The sequence below is a fragment of the Zerene cesonia genome, unplaced genomic scaffold (assembly GCF_012273895.1).
Source record: "Zerene cesonia ecotype Mississippi unplaced genomic scaffold, Zerene_cesonia_1.1 Zces_u008, whole genome shotgun sequence".
NCBI lineage: Eukaryota > Metazoa > Arthropoda > Insecta > Lepidoptera > Pieridae > Zerene > Zerene cesonia.
Window position 1 is genome coordinate 709,937 of NW_024045138.1, and position 19,816 is coordinate 729,752.

Below are 19,816 nucleotides of genomic sequence, written 5' to 3' on the forward strand. Positions count from 1 at the left end.
GGCTTGACGCTTCTTTTTAGTCAACGACATTGTCCAAATTTGAATTCAGTTCCAACGAATATTTTTGTAACGACTCCCCATTTGTGTGATCAGTTTTTTTCAAGTATTATAGAGTGATCTAGTGTTTTTAATAATTTTGTATAAGTTTTATTGATTATTAACGTGACCAAGTGTTTATGCGAATTGTTTCGAGATGGCGTCGGAAAAGGGAAGTAGAAAAGACAAAAATCAGAACATCCAAGTGTTCGTTAGATTGAGGTAAAGTTGATGATCAAATCAATTGTTTTTCTAACATAATCCTAATATAAGAAATTTGTTTTTAGACCGAAGGAAGTCTGTGCTACTTCTCAGTGTGAAAGGTATATAACATAATTGTGCCCACAATGTTTTCATAAATTGCTATTTAGATGTCAATGAATCATAGCACCCTTGATTTATACTTCTTAGTCTCAATCTATAAAACATTTACACACTGAGGTCTTTGTTACCTTTGTTACATACAACGCGATCTCATTCTTAGATTACTATTTACATTCTTGTTTATTTCAAAATGATACTCTAAAATGATTATTGCCAATTAATTTTCACTATTTGAAGTTTTCAGAGTTAGAACAAGTGTATATTGTGAAAGTATAATTGTTTGGAAATTATGTATTTTACTATTTATGTAATTTAAATGATAAGGATAGAAAACGCAACTATTTAGATTACTCCAAACAACTTTGTGGCTTGTACTATTATTAATTTTCGTCATTGAGTTAGAGACACAATTTTATTTATTACGTAATATGGGTTTATTATTCATGTCTTGCTATACCTTTTTGTAGATTATTTATAGAGAGTGTCCTACATATTTGCCAATATCTATATAGTTGTTTTCATCATCATCAGCCCATATATGTTCCCACTGCTGGGACACAGGCCTCCTTTAAGGGTTTAGGCCATAATCCACCACGCTGGCCAAGTGTGGGTTGGCAGATGTCACATGTTGTCGAATTTCTGGTTATCCGACGTGCCAGTTTACTCGCAATGTTTTCCTTCACTGTTTCAAACAGTGGTGATGTTATCCACATGTGCAGATGAATTGAAAAATCAATTTATTTCCATATAGTTATTTATATCCACATATTTTGAATATTGTCTAGTTATTAAAGAGTAAGACCATATTGTTCATTATAATGTGTGTGTACCCTTCACTATACTTAGTTTGTGTTATATACCTATAAGTACTATCTTTTGTCCATGGCTTTGCACACTTTAAATTTGGAGTATTTACCATTATCGTTATATACCCATAAACCTTCCTCTTTAATCACTGTATCTATAAAATACCATCATAATCCATTGTGAAGTTTTAAAGATCTAAGCATACATACATAGCAACAGATGTGGGAAGCGGCTTTGCTTTATATGTAGTGAAGTATGCAGTTTTGTTAAAAGCTTCAAAAGTAAAACATACTTACTGTGTGCCCACAGTTTTGCCTGCATATATAAAGATAATTTTTGTGGTAATATAATAATGGGAATGGGATGTTTCATTATGTCTAGCGTACTATCTATCTCCAAATACAAAAATCAAAACACCAAATTTACCTGTTGCGATGTAGAAGAAAAATAAACAAACAAACATACTTTTGCATTTATAATATCTAATATATAAAATTCTCGTGTCACAGTTTTCGTTGCCATACTCCTCCGAAACGGCTTGACCGATTTTGATGAAATTTTTTGTGCTTATCCGGTATCTATGAGAATCGGGCAACATCTATTTTTCATCCCCCTAAATGATAAGAGTAAGGCAGAACAGCGTTTGCCGGGTCAGCTAGTTGTAATATAAAGACTAGTTTCATTAAATACCATATGGAAGAGAAAATGTTAATTATAAAACATCCCTACTAATATTATTAGTGCGAAAGAAACTCTGTTTGTCTGTCTGTCTGTCTGTTACGCTTTCATGCCTAAACCACTGAAAGAATTTTGAAGTAATTCCCTATAAAGGTAGAACTGAACTTGGGAAATGACATGGGATGATTTTTGTTGTGAAAAAAAGGGTAGGAATGGGGATTTGAAAGCGATATAACCGAATTTCACGCCGGCAAAGCCGGAGGCGAAAAGCTAGTTATAAAATAAAGTAAACTCCACTTTTTTGGTTTTCTAAGTATATAATTTTGTACTTCTTTTATTCAGAATTGTATTTCTTTTTGTGAATATAATTGATGTTGGTAATATCTGTCATTTGAATTTGATATAAAATTCAATTTAAAATAATAAATGAGATATTTCTGTTTAAAAAGAATTGTTTAAACAGAAATATCGGTTTCAAGAATAGTTTTTCTAAAGTATAACAAAAAATATAAATGGTTTCTCCTTCCAGACCACTAAACCAGCGGGAGAAAGACATCAGGTCGCTGGGAGTGGTGGAGGTGGTCAACGGACGAGAAGTGATAGTCCGTCAGTCCAACCAGAGCACTCACACCAAAAAGTTCACATTTGATCGTGCTTTCCCACCACACAGCAAACAGGTAGAGGAATCATTTCAAATACTGTCCTTATTGTGTCCAATTGAGTCATGATTACTAATAATTAATTGAATTGAATTAGGATTCAGAAATCAAAATAGATTCGAAAAAATATAATATGTAATTTCATAAAATAAGTACTGTTGTTATAAATAGCTTTTCTTAAAATAACCTGATCCTATCCTGAACTAACTGTGGCAATCAGAAAAAAATTTTAATTAATCCGAATAAAATTAGTGAATATTATTACTTCTGGTATAAACATTCTCTGCTTTACAGGTGGAAGTATACCAAGAGGTGGTAAGCCCTCTTATCGAAGAGGTGTTGGCGGGTTACAACTGCACTGTGTTCGCATATGGACAGACTGGCACAGGCAAGACGCATACTATGGTCGGAGAGGCTGCTTCCAATGAGGTGTCGTGGCAGAATGTGCGTAATTATTAGATTAACATTTGTTTAAAAATTATCTGCTTTTACATATATGTAATGGATTTTAAACCCAAATTATTCATTATATTGTTAACCTAAAGTTTCGAACACATTACAGCTTTAATTTCTAAGTGTAGAATACTCGCGTAAAATGAAACACAAGAGAACAAATGTCATCAGAATTTGGTTTTTCATTCATAGCATATCATTTAACATATTAAATAGATTTTCAAGAAGAGAGGGTGTCGGGCGGTTTTTTCCAACTGCTTACTACGCCATTTCGTGGCGAGAATATTGCCATAAAATATTCTATTGTAGTTAATAAATAACATTCTAATGCATATACATAAAGCAATCTATATAAAACTGTGTGTTACCTCAGTTTAAAGAAAGAAATAAGACTATCAGTATGTTCAAAATTCTAAAACAATCTATCAGCAAACAAAGAATGCCGTTTTAACAGCTTGTCTAAATATGATAAAGCATTATTAGTTCAAAAGTCTATATTAAAGTTGATTTTGTTGCCATTTAAAAACATATCAATTACAGGATCCACAAGCTGGTATAATTCCCCGAGCCCTCAGTCAACTGTTTGATGAGTTACGTCTAACAAACACGGAGTATACTGTCCGTGTGTCCTACTTAGAGCTTTATAATGAGGAGTTATTTGATCTGTTATCCACTTCAGAGGATAATTCCAAGCTAAGGATATATGAAGATGTGACTCGTAAAGGGTCTAATATTGTTAATGGATTGGAAGAGATTACTGTGAGTATATTAAATATAATGCAATGTTCTTTGTTTTTGTCAGTCAATTTAAGCAACATATAAGCCATATAAATATAAAACATGGTATGGTATAAAAGGTAATTTTATCATTATCGCACTTAATATCGTAAGCCAGTCACTAATTATAAATGTACAAATATGCAATGGTTTTTTTATTGAGTGTTAAGAAAGTATGTCATTAAAACAAAAGTGTGTGTAGGAGACACCTCGGTGAAGTGATAACTTAAATTAATTTCTTTCCGAAAACCGAAATACGACTAGCCTTGTGGAGTAAGAGTGAGAAAAAAAGAGCTTGCCTCCTATACGTGTCGGAAAGGAAGAGGGACTGAGAAAAAAGACTGGTGCCGTAACGGGTTGCGTAACGAAGCTGTTTGCGCTACCATAAAAAGTTATCACTTCAAAAAATTTTGACACATTCATATTTCAAATTGTGTTATAAAACATATTTTTGCAATAGGTGTACAACAAAAATGAAGTGTACAAGATAATGGCGCAGGGACAGGAAAGGAAAAAAGTCGCATCCACTCTCATGAATGCACAATCAAGGTGAGATTTAGAATTTAATTTAATTTTTAAGTTAATCCCGTGGCACTTATATAAAATAATAATTTAATTATTCATCATTTTATTACATTTCCTTTTTTTTTACATATTAATTTGAAATTTATTTTGTGTTACATAAGATTGTAAAATGAAAAAATGTCAATAGATACAGTAGCTTGGTTTTTAAATTAACTGTTTTATCTGCTGGCACTGAGATACAATTTTAATATTGCAGCAAACAAAATCAAAACATGGCAAATGTTCTGTAAGTACAGGACTTATTACAGTAGATAAACTGTTGTAGTTTTAATTGCAAGTAACATTCCTTCCACAAATACCAACCTTACAAATTTTCTTTTCACCATTAAATAATGCATTGCTAAATTTATTGTTAAAATGTAACACACAAGAGAGTTAATTTCCTATTGATAATATTATTATCCATATCCATATTATACATCCAAGACAATTATAAAAAGTGTTTATTTTTAACAAAAATGTCAACCACCTTCATGTCAGAAATTTACTAGATTTCAATGTAACCACATGGTAGGAACAGCTTTCAATCAAATCAAATTCATAATATAAGAATTATTTTTCTCTTATCTACTATTAGGTATGAGAAAAATTACCATAAATATGTGTCTTCCTTGACCAGGCTCGCTGTAAATTGTTCGAAACGTCGGGTCAATAATATAATGAATAAATCGCGTTTAAAATCCGTTAAAAAGTCTTTAATTTCTAAATGTATACTCGCGTAAAATCAAACACAAGAAAATACTAGATAAACATCATTTTGCATCCAGTAATCCTGTGATTATCTCACCTTCGACACGGCTTACGTTATATTTTCTCCTTTCAGTCGATCTCACACAGTGTTCACAATCGTGGTGCACATGAAGGAGAACAGTCCCGAGGGTGAGGAGCTGCTGAAGATTGGGAAACTGAACCTCGTCGACTTGGCCGGTTCCGAGAACATCAGCAAAGCAGGTTCAGATAACCCAGCTAAGAAGGAGCGAGCGAGGGAGTGTGTGAACATCAACCAGTCCCTGTTGACCCTCGGCAGGGTCATCACCGCTCTGGTTGAGAGGCACCCTCACATACCATATAGGTAAGGATATATTTGTTACAGAAAACTTAGTTTTTTCCATATTAGATGACTTGAGGGTTACTTATATGACAGAATATTTATAATTTACTATCCATCGTGATTCGGCATAATTCACTAAGCAGAGACAGAAAATGAATGATTATGCTACTCAATAAAATTCTAACTTTCTAATGATACAAGAATATTTAAGAATTGGTCGAATAATTTTTAAATAAAAATTAAGCGCCAAATGTGTTGATAAACGTAAACCTTAATTATGGCTCTACCAATGGGCTGTTTTTTTTAACGTTTTAGTGAAGGCATAAGGAAGGTTTTAAGGAAAAAACGTACCACGGAGTGGACCGCTAGTCATAAACCATATTCTTTTCATCATATAATATATTAGTCTATAATACTTACTTTTGTTTGTTTGTACCTTAAAGGCTCCGAAACTATTGGTCCGATTTTGAAGTTATTTCACCATAAGAATAGCTACATTATTCCCGTTATAGGATAGTTTTTACCCCGGAAATGTACCACGGGCGAAGCTTGGGCGAACAGCTAGTATTGGTATGAATATTATATGTAATTACCTTAAATTAGAGATGTAAGCATAAATTAATTTAACATGTAACTCATTTTTAGGGAACAAATTGTTCTTATGACCAAATTAAAGTCTTTAAACTTCTTTCATAAATTTTAGAGAATCAAAACTAACGCGAATCCTGCAAGAGTCGCTCGGTGGGCGAACCAAAACCTCGATAATAGCCACTATATCCCCGGGACACAAGGATCTAGAGGAGACGATGAGCACCCTGGAGTATGCCAATCGGGCCAAGAACATACAGAATAAGCCAGAAGTCAACCAGAAGATGACCAAGAAGGCGATGCTCAAGGAGTTCGTGGAAGAGATTGACCGCTTGAAGCGAGACTTGCAAGCTGCAAGGGATAAGAATGGTATGTGGAAATGTATGAAGTTGATAGGAGTTAGGCTTTTTTCATATGTATATATACTACATACATGTATCGCAAGCAAATACGTGTTATGAGTGTGTATTTATAACAATCGGAAACATCCACACTCATATTATGTAATGTCTTTAAAATCGTTATCTAAATAAAATCGTAATAGAGTAAATCGTTATCTAATGTTACATATGTTTTAATATTAATTATGAAAAAAGAATTAACTATCGTATACTAGCTGCGCCCCGCGGTTTCACTCGGGTGAGTCTGTATCCCGTAGGAATATCGGCATAAAAAGTGGCCTATATGTTATTCTAGTTGTCCAGCTGTCTATGTACCAAATTTCATTGCAATCTGTTCAGTAGTTTTTGCTTTAAAGAGCAACAAACACACACTTCCTTACAAACTTTCGTATTTATAATTTTAGTAGGATTAGTAGGATAGTACGATTTAATAGATATTTGTAAGAATTTAACACACCCATTGTAAGTAAATATACTTTAATTATAGCTTTAAATCTAAAAATAAGAGAGACTAAAACAATCTGCAGTTTTAAATAATGTAAATAATATAACATAAAAATCAGGTGTGTATCTTGCAAGCGATACATATGCAGAAATCACTTTCAAACAAGAGGAGCAGAGGAAAGAGATACAGGAACTGCTGCTAAAGAAGAGAGCCCTGGAAGAAGAGAAAGAGAGATTGGAAAAGGTAATATACAAGACCTAATATAAGAGTTAAAATTAATTAGTGAATAGAATAATTAAATGTTCTAATGACCTAGTCAACTCACCTCCTCCTTAAATATATTTATACTAAGGAAATGTATATAAACTCAAAAATTCAAAGATTTTATAATTCTTTCACATTTTCTTTAATTTTAATGGACATTTTCCAAAACTCAATTCGACTGTTTTTATTTTTGTTGGGTTTTGTTACACCATAACTCCATGGGTTTTCATCCGTGTGACGTTTGTATTAGATAGAAAATTCTTGTCATTCGGCCTTTGGGAGCAAAGCATCGCTAAACACTTACTCTTAATGCGAAATTATAGTTACGCGATATGTTTAAAGTTGTGTTTATGGAGCCGCGCCTAGATGCGTCTAAGCTAGTGACGAGATTATTCGAAATGAGCGCTCTATTTAGAAGGTTCTAGAACGCTCATTTTATACGGACGTTTTTGTAACGTCGAGTGTGATTTTATATAAATTTTATGTGAATTTCAGGTATTCGACGATCTGAATGGCGCGCTGCAGGCCGAGAGACAGCGCTGCGCTGAGACGTTCAACCAGCTGTGCGGGGTCGAAGATCGGTTGGCGAACACGCGATATGTGAGTATTCATGATTCGATATTTTCTATTCTTCAAACGTTTTAATTTTAATACTATAAAAGGATAAATAAAAATAAAAAAAAATTGTAAAACGGTATGTGTTTCGTGATTAAACTCTATTTTATCTTTAATAAATAAATCTTTACTGATCTCTACTAATATTATTGATGCGAAAAGCGTTCCTATAATTTTTTTTCTATCTGTCCATCTATCAAATGTCGTACGTGTTTTCTCCAATTCTTTATTTCAAAACTAAAGAGCCCATTTGTATGTTATTTGGTAAAAAATACATTGGGACTCGATTAAGGACATATGATAATTTTTATCCTCGTAAGCCCTCGAAATCCTCGAAGATGTTAGTCTCTTTATCACACGGGTGATGCCGCGGACGCAACGGTAGTTTAAAATGGCTAATCCTGCCTGCATATCGATCGTACAGAAACTGCAAGAGACGAAGCAGCTCGCGAAGGAGCAGCAGCACCTGGTGCAGAAGCACGGGGAGACCGAGCGGGCGCTGTCCGCGCAGGCGCAGCAGCTGCTGCACGCCGCCGACCTGGCCAGCCGGGACGCCTGCTGTCTGCACAACGCTGTGGACAAACGCAAGTGAGTTCGTTGTTCAAATGTTCAAGTAGAAACTCTTTTTGAAGTCGCTTGAATGGTTGGTGAAATACTAGTTTTATATCAGAATACTGAATTTTCAATTAGTTTACCCTATCAGTACTTCTATTACTCCTGTATAACTTTGTGTACATTATACGCTGAAGTTGTGTAAGCTGACATTAAGTAAGTGTGCATTATAGTATCTACACTGTATTCAGTCTCACTCGTGGTAAAACTATTTGTAGTATGTAAATCTATGTATTTTATTCTTTTTTTATTGCAATTTATGAACAACAAATGTACGACAATATGAGTTGTATTTTAATTATTTTATACGCTTGTTGGAAATTAACTCTTTTTCATTATTAATTCTAACTATCGCCTCTATCATCAGCTCATGGACATATATTATAATGTGTATAGTATATACATCTACACTAATATTTTAGAGAGCAAAAATTTGTATTTTTGTGTGTTTCAAAAATTCTTTCACCATAGGCAATATATGTACACCGGGCGAACAACTGGCATATAATACATTTTCACACGTTCTGCGCGCAGGTCGGTGGAGTCGTCCAACCTGGAGGTGACGCGCGCGTACCGCAGCGCGTCGGGCGCGCTCCGCGCCGCCGCCGCGCAGCGCGCCGCCGCGCAGCGCCGCCGCGTGCACCAGCTCGCGCACTGCGCGCTGGAGCTCGCTGGTAAAATTATTATTGCTTACTTACTTGATTTTATGATAAATTTTCTTGCAAATAATCATCATCATCATCAGCCTATATGTCTCACTGCTGGGACACAGGCCTCCTATAATTAAAAATGGTGAAGGAAAACATTTGTGAGGAACCGGCATGTCCGAGAATCGAAAGTTCGACGACATGTGACATTTGCCAACCCGCACTTGGCCAGCGTGGTGGATTATGGCCTGAACCCTCATAGGAGGCCTGTGTCCCAGCAGTGGGAACATATATGAGCTGATGATGATGGGACACAGGCCTCCTATGAGGGTTCAGGCCATAATCCACCACGCTGGCCAAGTGCAAACAAATAATATGTTTACTTTAAGATATTTTTTCTTTTTGGATAATAAACACATCAATGTATGTTTATTATTTTTACATTGGTTACAGAGCAGTATACGGACGACAATTGTCAGATTTTATCACAAAACAAACAAAAGTTTAACGAACTGGTTCATATGGCGAAGGAAACATTAAAAAAGGTATATATTTATTGTGATTTAATATAATTTACCATATAAATTTAAAATATATAGTCACATCGTTTTTTAACCCCTTCAAAATAAGAGGTTATCAATTAGAACCTATCTTTTTCTAATTAATCGGGCCGATCTCAAGTTTTACCCTTTGCAACAGGCATGTTTGACGATTCGTATAAAAGATATCATACTAACTGTTGTCCGCGACTTTGTTCGCGTGAAATTTGAACGTAGGAAACTTTGCATTAGGGTTCCGCTGTCGTAACTCGCAAAGAAATGTTTATTATTATTTAATTTTCAGCTGTCATCCCTCCCGATCGAGTTGCACGCCACGATATCATCGCACGCGGCGACACACAAGCAGCAAGTGCACGGCGCACTCTCCTCGCAGATGGAGCAAGTGGGCAACGCGCTTGACAATGCGTCGCACTGTTTGTCCGTTTGTCTGCAGCGAGCTAGCGACGTGGATGTGTGCAGCGATCTGGATAAGTTCTTACGCTATTGGGTGAGGATCTCTTTGGATTGCTTGTAAAATTTGGATGAGAGGATTGATAGGGTTTTGATTTACTTTTTATGTTTTCACTTATGAATGACATGGTTATTGTAACATTTGCCATAGTGCTATTCATAGTGTGAACCATGAGCTCTCTTAAAAAATTCCCTGTTGAAATATATAATTCAACTAGCTCTTACCGGCAGCTGCTTACGCGTCAAATACCGAGTAAAACCTATCTCTGTCGTCCAATTTCTATGTTATTATGTCTCTTTAATCACTACGTCTATAACAAGAAAAAAAAATCTCATCAAAGTCCATTGCGCAAGCGCAATTTTAGAGATCTAAACATACATTTCCCACACAGCACGGCGACATGGCGGCCCGCATCGATGCCGTGTCGCAGCTGCACGGCCGCTGGGCGCACGAGTGCCGCGACCTGTTCGACCGACACGAGAGCGTCACACAGCACTTGACTGAGGAACTGCAGAAGAAACAGACGCTATTCGCTGACCGGCTGCAGGAGAGACTCGCAGTGAGTAGTATTTGAATGTTTAACTGGCCCTCTGCTCGCTTCGCTTCGCTCGCGTGCTCGAAGGAAGTAAGGAGATTCCATTGTGCTAAGATGTGTTTTACCACGGCAAAAAAAGTTGTTGTGATAGATAATATACGATATTATGATAGTTAAGAGGCTAGACTATGCTAGGCTCTTACTGTTGCGACGTGAAGGAGAGACAAACAAACAAACGAACTTTCGCATTTATAATGTTAATGACGATTAGGGGAAACTTAAAAACCGACTTGATGAAGGAAAAAGTGGTTTTTCATCTCAACAGCATGAACAATTTTTTGTTTTGTTTTGATGGTAAATGAGTACAATTTAGTGTATTCATTAAAGAAGAGGTTTTTGGGCAAATAAGTGGAACCCATTTTATTATAAAAAAATGTATATTTTTTGGCAAATGTACCCTGTCTACAACGAGATCTAATATAATTATTACAAACAGACACTCAAATTTTATTTATGGTATAGACGAATAAGGTTGAGCTGGATGTATTTATGTTTGTTTGTTATTCATTCACATAAAAACCACTGATTGAATATTGGTGATACTTGACAGTGCTGTAGCATGTATACCAAAATAACACAAGATATACAAATACCTACTTTTGCCTGCGGGTTCCTAACAGAAACGAGTTTATGATTACAACAAATAATAAAGCAATTCTTATCTTTTCAGATTTTCACAGCAGACAAGAAAGCAACCGAACAACGCATATCAAATCAGTTGTCAGCCATGGAGCAAGAAAAAATTGAATTGGAGGGTCAGCTGCAAAAATACGTCCAGCAACAGATTCAATACTTGCAAGAAAGACACGATAGGAGACTGAAAGAGATAGATAGAGATCGAGTGGAGTTCGAGAAGAGGGTCGACGATCATGTAGCGTGGTTGAACAGTATGAGAGAGGCGAGTGAGAAAGAGACGCACGACTTCGTCGGCCGACTCGAGGAGAGTGGGAAAGAGATGGACAGATATAAGCGGGCGGTTGAGGCGTTGTACGTGGACTGTGAGAAAGGTTGGTTTTAATTGTTTGTCTGTTCGTATGTAGAACTATAAGTGGTTCATATAAATCTTATTTTATAATACAATAAACATTACATATGCTGTGCTAGTTCATGAAGCTTTTCCACGCATTTCCATTGCTTAATACTGCATTAGAATTGTTAAGAAAGGCAATTTGTTTCTAATGTGATGATACTTCAAGATATTTCCCAGAATTTCCATGATATAGACATTTTCTGCTTCTGCCAAAATTGCGAAAACCTCGAGGAAGTTCTCAAATGAGATGTTTTTTTTTTCTTTTGTTACTTGATAACTCCGTGGGTATTTTTTTGTGTTTAAGAAATTGTTGTCGCTTGGTCCCATTTAAGAAAAGAATCTACTGTTATAACCCTCATAGGAGGCCTGTGTCCCGAGCAGCGGGAACATATATGAGCTGATGATGATGATGATGACGATGATGATGATATCTTATTACATGTTGTTCTTTTAACAATTATATTTGTTCATCCAATCTAGACAATATCAAACAATAATAGAATCGAAGTTAATAAATTAAATACTTCCAGGCAACACATTGGTGTCCAATGCTTGCAACGATTTGGGAGGGAATGCTTTGGACATTGTGCAGCATGTAAAGAGAGAATTGGTGACATCGTTGCAAGATACAAAAGTATATGTACAGGTAAGAATTCATGTTTGATGTTTATTATGTGGTAGTCGAGCACGCTTCGGCACGAATTGGGCCAGCTCGCACCGGGGAAGTACCACACCCCCACAGAAGACCGGCGTGAAATAGAATTCTGATGTGTTTCGTTCGCTGAGTGGGGCAGCCGGAGGCCCATATCCTTTTCCTTACCCTTCCGAGTCCTTTCCTTTATTCCTTTCGACAATCTTTTCTCCATCAGCTCCATTGCCGACTGTGACATAAAAAAAGTCATAGCGGGCAACTAAGCTGGTGGTTCGCCTGATGGTGAGCCATCACCACCTTCCGTGAACAGAGCAGGGATAGTTAATGCCATTATGAATGCGCACTCGCTTTTGAGGGAACAGGGAGAAGAGAGAGAGAGAGAGACGGGAACAGGTACCTTCTAGGGAAGCGCGCTCCATCTTAGACTACATCTACGCTTACCAGCAGGCGAGATGGTAGTCAAGCGCTTCCCTATGGCACAATAAAAAAAAACAGATTGGGAAGGGTGAGGAGACAGGGGGATTGCTATCGTCTATCTTGGATCATAGATCTATGAGTAAATTTTATTGGACCATGTAATATAGAGGTATGATTCATTTGTTTTATTAAATTAAATTTTCAATTTAAATAGATAAAACATATGATCACTTATATGATCCAAAATAAATGATAGTGCAATAACCCCCAAAGAATTATACAGATATAACTATACAGATATAACAGATATACTAATACAGTCCCTGGAGTTTTATAACCCACTCCCGAGGATATTACCTGATGATTACCATCCTTATTCGAGTCTTAAACTGTTTTTGTACCTAATTTCTTCAAAATCGGTGAAGTAGCTTAGACGAGAATAGAGAGACTATGGCCTAAACCCCCACAGGAGGCCCGTGTCCCAGCGGTGGGAACATACGCGTGGGCTAATGATGATGATTAATTAAAATGAATTTTCTAAATTGACAGCAAGAAACATCAAAAGTAATCGCTACGAACAAAGAGAAGATGTTCGAATTGACATCACAAGTCGACAATGCAATGGACTCGCTGGCACTCAACTGCCAGCAGACTGTTATCGGTTTGGCTCAAGAGATGAAGGTAAGATAATCTATACTAATATTATAAATCTAAAGAGCCTGTTTGTTTGAACGCGCTAATCTCAGGAACTGTCGGTCTGATTTGCAAAATAATTTCAGTGTTATATAGCCCATATATTGAGGAAGGCTATAGGCTATATATGTACCACGGGCGAAGCCGGGTCGGACCGCTAGTAACATATAATTAGATTCCCGCCGACGGCTTCGCCCGCCTCCGTATTGTTCTTACCTTTTAAGCCTCCCCTGGACTATTCAGAATGCACCAAAAAAGTCAGACCAGCCATTCTCGAGTTTTAGGGAGACTAACGAACAGCAATTGATCAATCAATAATAAAAAATAAAAAAGAAACAAAATATGATAAATCCAGCCAAAGCTGGTTTCTTTCAGTTAATCGGTTTGACGTGAGCCATTTTTATTTTGTAAATTTTTATAATAGATGATAACATCATTAGAGCCAATAACTTGTTATAACTTGTAACTGTATTGGTTGCTTGGAAATAGCTTATAGCCATTTGGCTACCAAAATTGTATACTAATAAATAACCGCTAACGTTAAAATGGACATATACTAAAAACCAGCATAATATCACTTATTTCAAAATTAAACTCGCTAAATGTCTAGACTCAAAATCTTTAAGTACATATAACTATTTCAGAACGCAACATCCCACACATTATCAGAAATATCGTCTCTCGCACCGCAAGTGGACACCGTGGTGAGCAAGGCGAGGGAGCAGCAGATGAGGCAAACGGAAATACTGAGAGACCTGACCAGTGAGACGGAGCACTCGACCGACTGCGTAAATGAGAAAATTGCTACTTTGGAACAGTTGGAGAGCAAATATCTAAATGAGCAATATGTCGTGTATTCTCCGACTGGTGAGTTTTAATCGCGCTTCACACTTATATTATAAATGAAAGTTTGTTTGGACGTTTGTCCGTCAATTACGCTGAAACTATTGAAAAGATTTTGATGAGATTTGATATACAAACTGGTTATGAGTTGACTTGGGTGATACTTATTGTCCCAATTAAATGCTCCCTTGATATAAAGCAGGAACCTTGATTCCAGATAGATCCAGGCGAAGCCGGAACAAGTGTCTAGTTTAAAAATAATATTATAAATGGTAAATGTATGGTTCTATGTAATCTATTTTAAGTATTCTTTTACCAATAGAAAGTTACTTCATCTGTGAGGTTGTTAATTAATACACAAATGACTTGCAGGTCACACGCCAGCTCGCAGACAGTACAACTTCCCCAGAAATCTAGCCGCTACGTCCCCACACGAGAGGATTATAGCTCGCTTCAGAGCCATGAGAGAACAGAATGAAGATGTGAGTTTTTCTTTTAATTTATATTTAATGTAATATATATTAGTTACGTATTAGGTTGTCTGGAAGAGATCGCTACTTTAGCGATAAGACCGCCTGTTGTGCTTCTATAGAGTTTATTCATTGAATTTATTTGTGTATGATTTTGTGCACAATAAAGAATTTTTTGATTTCATTTGATATTAGAATTATTTATAATAATAATGCTTAATTATTAGTTCTTTTCTTATTGAACCTCACTTTGAATATCATTAATATTCTATGTAGATTAAATTTTGTTTATAGACATCTTTATACAAATGCAGAGATATAATAATGTAGTTAACTAGGACCTAAAATAAATCTTGTACTAACAATAATAAATCTATCAATGTATACTTAATTTCAGATATATATATTTAATTTCAGAGTGCATCAGAGTCAACGGAATCAGAGGACTCCGCAGTGGAGCCCTCACCCCCAGCATCCGAAGCTGATATTGACCGAGAACAGAGGGTGAGATTATGAATATACGTTATCGTAGACGAATACATTATTATAAAAGTTTAAAATATTGTGTAAAATCAGTACATAGTATAAAAGAAAGCCGCTACCCGTGGCTGTAGGTATTTACGCTTAAATCTTTAAAACTGTGCTACGGATTTTGGTGGGGTTTTTTTTTAATAGAGAGTGATTCGAGAGGAAATTTTATATGTATATCTATTAAACTACTCTGAATATACGCGTGCGAAGCCGCGTTCAAAAGCTATTTATAAATAAATAAAAAGAAAATATAATGAAAAGGTAATTTATTTACTCAGAAGACCAAATTAAATGTGTATATTTCATATTGATAGTCACTTAAATAAATGTTTCTTATTCCAGAGACACCAAGATCAATGCAAGGAAAACAGCAACATAAATCGATCCTCGTCATTCAAGAAACCATCGAAATTACCCTCATTTTCTGCGAAAAAGCCGCTCGCCGAGAGGAACTGACGAAATTGAACTCGAAGATTGACTGTAAAAACTATTTTAAATAGACATGTATGGAAAATAGTTACGGTGTTTTGTTACAATCTTATACTTGACTTCGGAAGTAATAACTATATTAATAATTGTAATATTTAAATTAATTTTAAACAGGGGATGAAAATTCTTTGAAGTTAAATAAAAAACTGAAAATTGACACAACGCCATCTAGTCTCAAACAAAGCAAAACTTGTACTTTGAAGAGGAATACTTAGTGTACTTTTTTTTCTTACATACATTGAACCCATTCCCTGATTCTTAGAAATTAAATATAATTAGTAGCTATTATTACTAAATTTCATTATAATTTGATATTTTTAGATTAGTTTTCTACATATTCATTACGTGCTTATATATATTTAAAAATTAATAAAAATATATTCGGTGGAAATATTTTTATTGTTCCTAAAAACGTGAATATTTGAGTCCGATACATTTTCAAATATCATGGCAACATTGGATATTTGTTACTTATATCCCTTTATTATAATAAATATGAAAGTTATTTAACAACTCAAACGCAAAACTAATGAGCGGATTTAATTTTTTCTATATAAAAATATAGACCACACCGCTATTAACAACTTTCATTCTTTCACGGAATATTTAAAAGTAAACTGAAAATTATAGTAAAGCCAAATTATAAGAAAAAAAAGCTCGTAAGGTCTAAAATGGATTGCGGTGCAATCTGATAACTTTTAAAAATGGAACGTTTACCGATAATGGCGTTAATATTTAGCGTTAATTTTCCCGCGAAACTTTTGACATCTATTTTGACATTGTCGCTTTGTTTTGAAAAAAAAAAACGAAGAAAAGTAAACGTAATGCGCGAAACATACGGTTTATAGAATATCAAGGAAAATATTTTTAAATAAAGATATTGTAGCCACACAAAATAAACGAAAACAATTCAACAGACAGCAAATAATCATGAATTTTAATGATAATAATATCTATACCCATCTTTTTTGAAACATAACTTTTAATTTTTCATTTTTTAGAATTTACTTAAATCAATTGAAAGGGTAATAATTATTTCCAAAATATAACATCGTTAAGTTTGAAATACCAATGGATTAATCGAAAATATTGGAATATATTGGTTGTAGATGGAGTTATCGAGTTAATACACCACCGATAGTAAAATTCTTTTCCTAATTAGATGTAAGATATTATAAAGATGTATCTCCCGTATTGGCATTTAGTTTTAATGCAGTATTTTATTTTTCTATGTGTAGTTGTTAATGTAGTGAGAACATCTGCGCACATAGCTTTTTATTTATACGATATTATGATTGAATTATAAATAAAATATAATATTAAATGGTAGTTTTATTTGTAAGAAGGGTTGTGGCCGTTATCGCTACTTGTATACTAAATGAAACATACTTTCAGTGCAGTTTAAATTTTAATAAATTTATGCTATATGATATACCTTTTCATCTTTATTCCACGGAATTCGGAACCGTTACATTCTCATTATTCAAAAATATTGCGCCACCATGAGACCTACCCCATATTACCCACTACACGTCATCACGTGTATATGAATATTACACCTTAAATTGATATATAAATTACGTGTTACATTGTTTATCCTGTATGGACTTTTTTATGACGTTAATATCGCAATAATGATATTGGTGGTCGCCCAAACGTTGAAATGGGCAACGAAATGGACGAATATAAACTAGAACTATTTATTGCTGCAAGCTAAATTATTAATAATATCATGTTGTTTTTTTACATTTAATAAGATAATTCACATTATTTATTTTAAATCAATCTAAGTAGACAACAAAGAAATTGTATATTATTCATAGATTGGGTTAACAACTCGCCGTCCCGTACCGCGCTCCCTGGACCAAGACATGACCACACAAGCGCATTTAATCTCGTAAATTCAAAAACTTATATACTATACAGTTTATATAGTATTTATAGTGTAATAAAACTAGGTATAATATGATCTACGCTCCGATTTAAGGTGCATTTGATTGTAAATATTTTGATTTTTGTGGTCTGCATTCCTCGCTGGGGCTTATTTGTATCAATTTTTTTCGTCTATATTTGTTCCTTGATATGTATTGTATGTACTTTTAGTTTAACTTTCATAAACCTGTATAATGAAGGTCGAATCTCGTGAACGATAAAAGCTAATATATATATATATATATATATGTTCTCATGTCATGTGCGGTGGTTGACTCATATTATGAAAGTTTATAAATCCGGCTATTTCCTCTTTGAGATGCATTGACTAAGTTTCGTGGAAAACATCTAAGACGAATTATTTTTATAGCATTACTACACAATTCATTAAAACAAGGAAATAATTAATGTTATTTACGTTGTATGAAATTTGCTGAAGTTGTTATAATTCATTTATTATTGTTGACTTGTACTAATATATGCCCCTATATACTACTATAAAGTAATTATTAAAAAAAACTACCTGCAATGTAGTTTCAATATGATATAAGAAGATCGGATTAAGATACACTTAATTCTTACTGTTAGTTAAGAAATTCAAATTATTTATAATGGAATTTACGGGTTTTAGAAATCTCTCTAAATTTAAACTGCACTTTCATTTAAATTATAATATCTCAGAGATTCATGATTAATAAAATAAATTAATTTAACAATCGCATAAGGAAAAACTATTTCGTTCTAGATATTGGTTTAAGTGTATTTACGAACTTTCGACAAAATTATTTCACTTTCCTATAACATAACCCTACTACTTGAATCTTACGTTTACGCTTACGATCATTAATTATAAGAAATAAGCCTCGTTTTAAATGAATCGTAACGTGTTTAATCATATTATCAATTTGTTCTTGATTATTCGAGATGCTAATCAATGGTACGGTATCCATTCATTACCACGTCGGTGTTGTGACGAGCGAGTGGCCGCTCGCTCCAGTCACTTGGACTTGCCGCTTGCCATAGAGCGAATAACGCAGATGCGGCATTTACTGAAATAACAAACTTTAAAAGATAGAGCTTCATCTCTTATACGTATTAATCTAATAGAAACACTTTACGTTATTCATTTATATACCATTGATCAATAAAACATACGTTTCGTATTTGTTTATTGCACTAACATATTGGGGAGGTAACTCAGCATTGAAATGTAGAGAATTTGGGACATTGGATTAAAGACAATTTTTGTAATTTTAAGAAACAAAATCAATATATGCGCTATAAAAAATAATTAAAATATCACACATTTTTAACTACTGCTGTAAGTATTGGAATATTATCTATTTCAAGCTATATTCTAGAAGACCAATGACCATAAATACATTTCCAGTATTTATAAAAACAGTACATAGCAACTCATATTCCCACGGAGCCACGATCTAACATTAAAAGCCCGATATCACTGACCCTGTATGTACATTGTACATTCGTCGGAAACGACAAACAGGAAGGCAGAAAGTGGGTAACAGGTCTACCCAAGCGCTCGCATACCATACTCTGCGGCCGCGTTTCGTCCACCGTTCACAGCAAGCTAGTGTACAATAACGCGAAGCGGCGCCCGCACGCCATGCGCACGCGCTCCTGACCCAGTGACGGTGCATCATGAAAGTGATTATTGTGGCATTATTACTGGCTCTGCCTTTCTCCCGATCTCAGGATGAATCCTTCGCCAGCTCCTTCCTGTCAGGTAATATATTTTTTAAATAAATATATCTTATTTTACAATTAGCAATTAACGGTATTTTTTAACAGTACACTTCTAAATTTCATGCATAATGTACACGTTAATTGAAATTATAATTACAGTTAAATTCATAGATTTCACACGATGTTGGGCTAAATGAGTAGGTAACCCACATACATAAATAACAGGGTCAAACGAGTAATGAATAAATTCCGGACTAATTTGGCGAGATTTACCGTTACCACCTGACTAGTAACGGGGAATCTGTTTCTGACCGTCACACAACAGCGTCTGTCTGTGCATTGTCTCTTGTGCAGAGAAATACACCTAAGAATTTATGTGTGTTGATGCGAAACGGCTTGGAATAGGAAATCGGACAAATGTGGTTTTAATATTTATTAAAATGACTCCTAAAATTATTATTTGTTCTTTCTAAATCGTCCTATAACAGAATGATATAATATTGA

General features: G+C 34.8%; 2 protein-coding genes across 2 annotated transcripts in view; both read left to right on the forward strand.

Moving 5' to 3' along the window:
* The first annotated feature begins 27 nt into the window (after window positions 1-27).
* Window positions 28-16,292, forward strand: LOC119839113 (kinesin-like protein Klp61F). Its single transcript, XM_038365310.1, has 21 exons — window positions 28-258; window positions 2,375-2,522; window positions 2,799-2,948; window positions 3,498-3,716; window positions 4,195-4,283; window positions 5,143-5,391; window positions 6,074-6,327; window positions 6,923-7,047; window positions 7,564-7,668; window positions 8,108-8,271; window positions 8,830-8,969; window positions 9,396-9,487; window positions 9,786-9,989; window positions 10,345-10,512; window positions 11,219-11,555; window positions 12,109-12,224; window positions 13,197-13,328; window positions 13,985-14,207; window positions 14,556-14,665; window positions 15,071-15,157; window positions 15,527-16,292. Exons 1-21 carry the CDS (start codon window positions 194-196, stop codon window positions 15,638-15,640), a joined length of 3,291 nt encoding a protein of 1,096 aa, XP_038221238.1. The 5' UTR covers window positions 28-193; the 3' UTR covers window positions 15,641-16,292.
* A 2,873-nt stretch (window positions 16,293-19,165) lies between these two features.
* LOC119839091 (protein masquerade) overlaps window positions 19,166-19,816 on the forward strand; it is a 19,680-nt gene continuing 19,029 nt past the window's right edge. Inside the window, exon 1 of the mRNA XM_038365283.1 lies at window positions 19,166-19,352. Within this exon, the coding sequence (XP_038221211.1) occupies window positions 19,268-19,352 (85 nt within the window). The 5' untranslated portion in view covers window positions 19,166-19,267. The remainder of the gene's footprint in view (window positions 19,353-19,816) is intronic.

Coding starts and splice junctions, on each gene's coding strand:
- LOC119839113 (XM_038365310.1), top strand. CDS start 194: ATGGCGTCGGAAAAGGGAAGTAGAAAAGACAAAAATCAGAACATCCAA. Junction 2,523..2,798: donor TCCCACCACACAGCAAACAG/GTAGAGGAATCA, acceptor TCTGCTTTACAG/GTGGAAGTATACCAAGAGGT. Junction 9,488..9,785: donor CGAAGGAAACATTAAAAAAG/GTATATATTTAT, acceptor TTTAATTTTCAG/CTGTCATCCCTCCCGATCGA.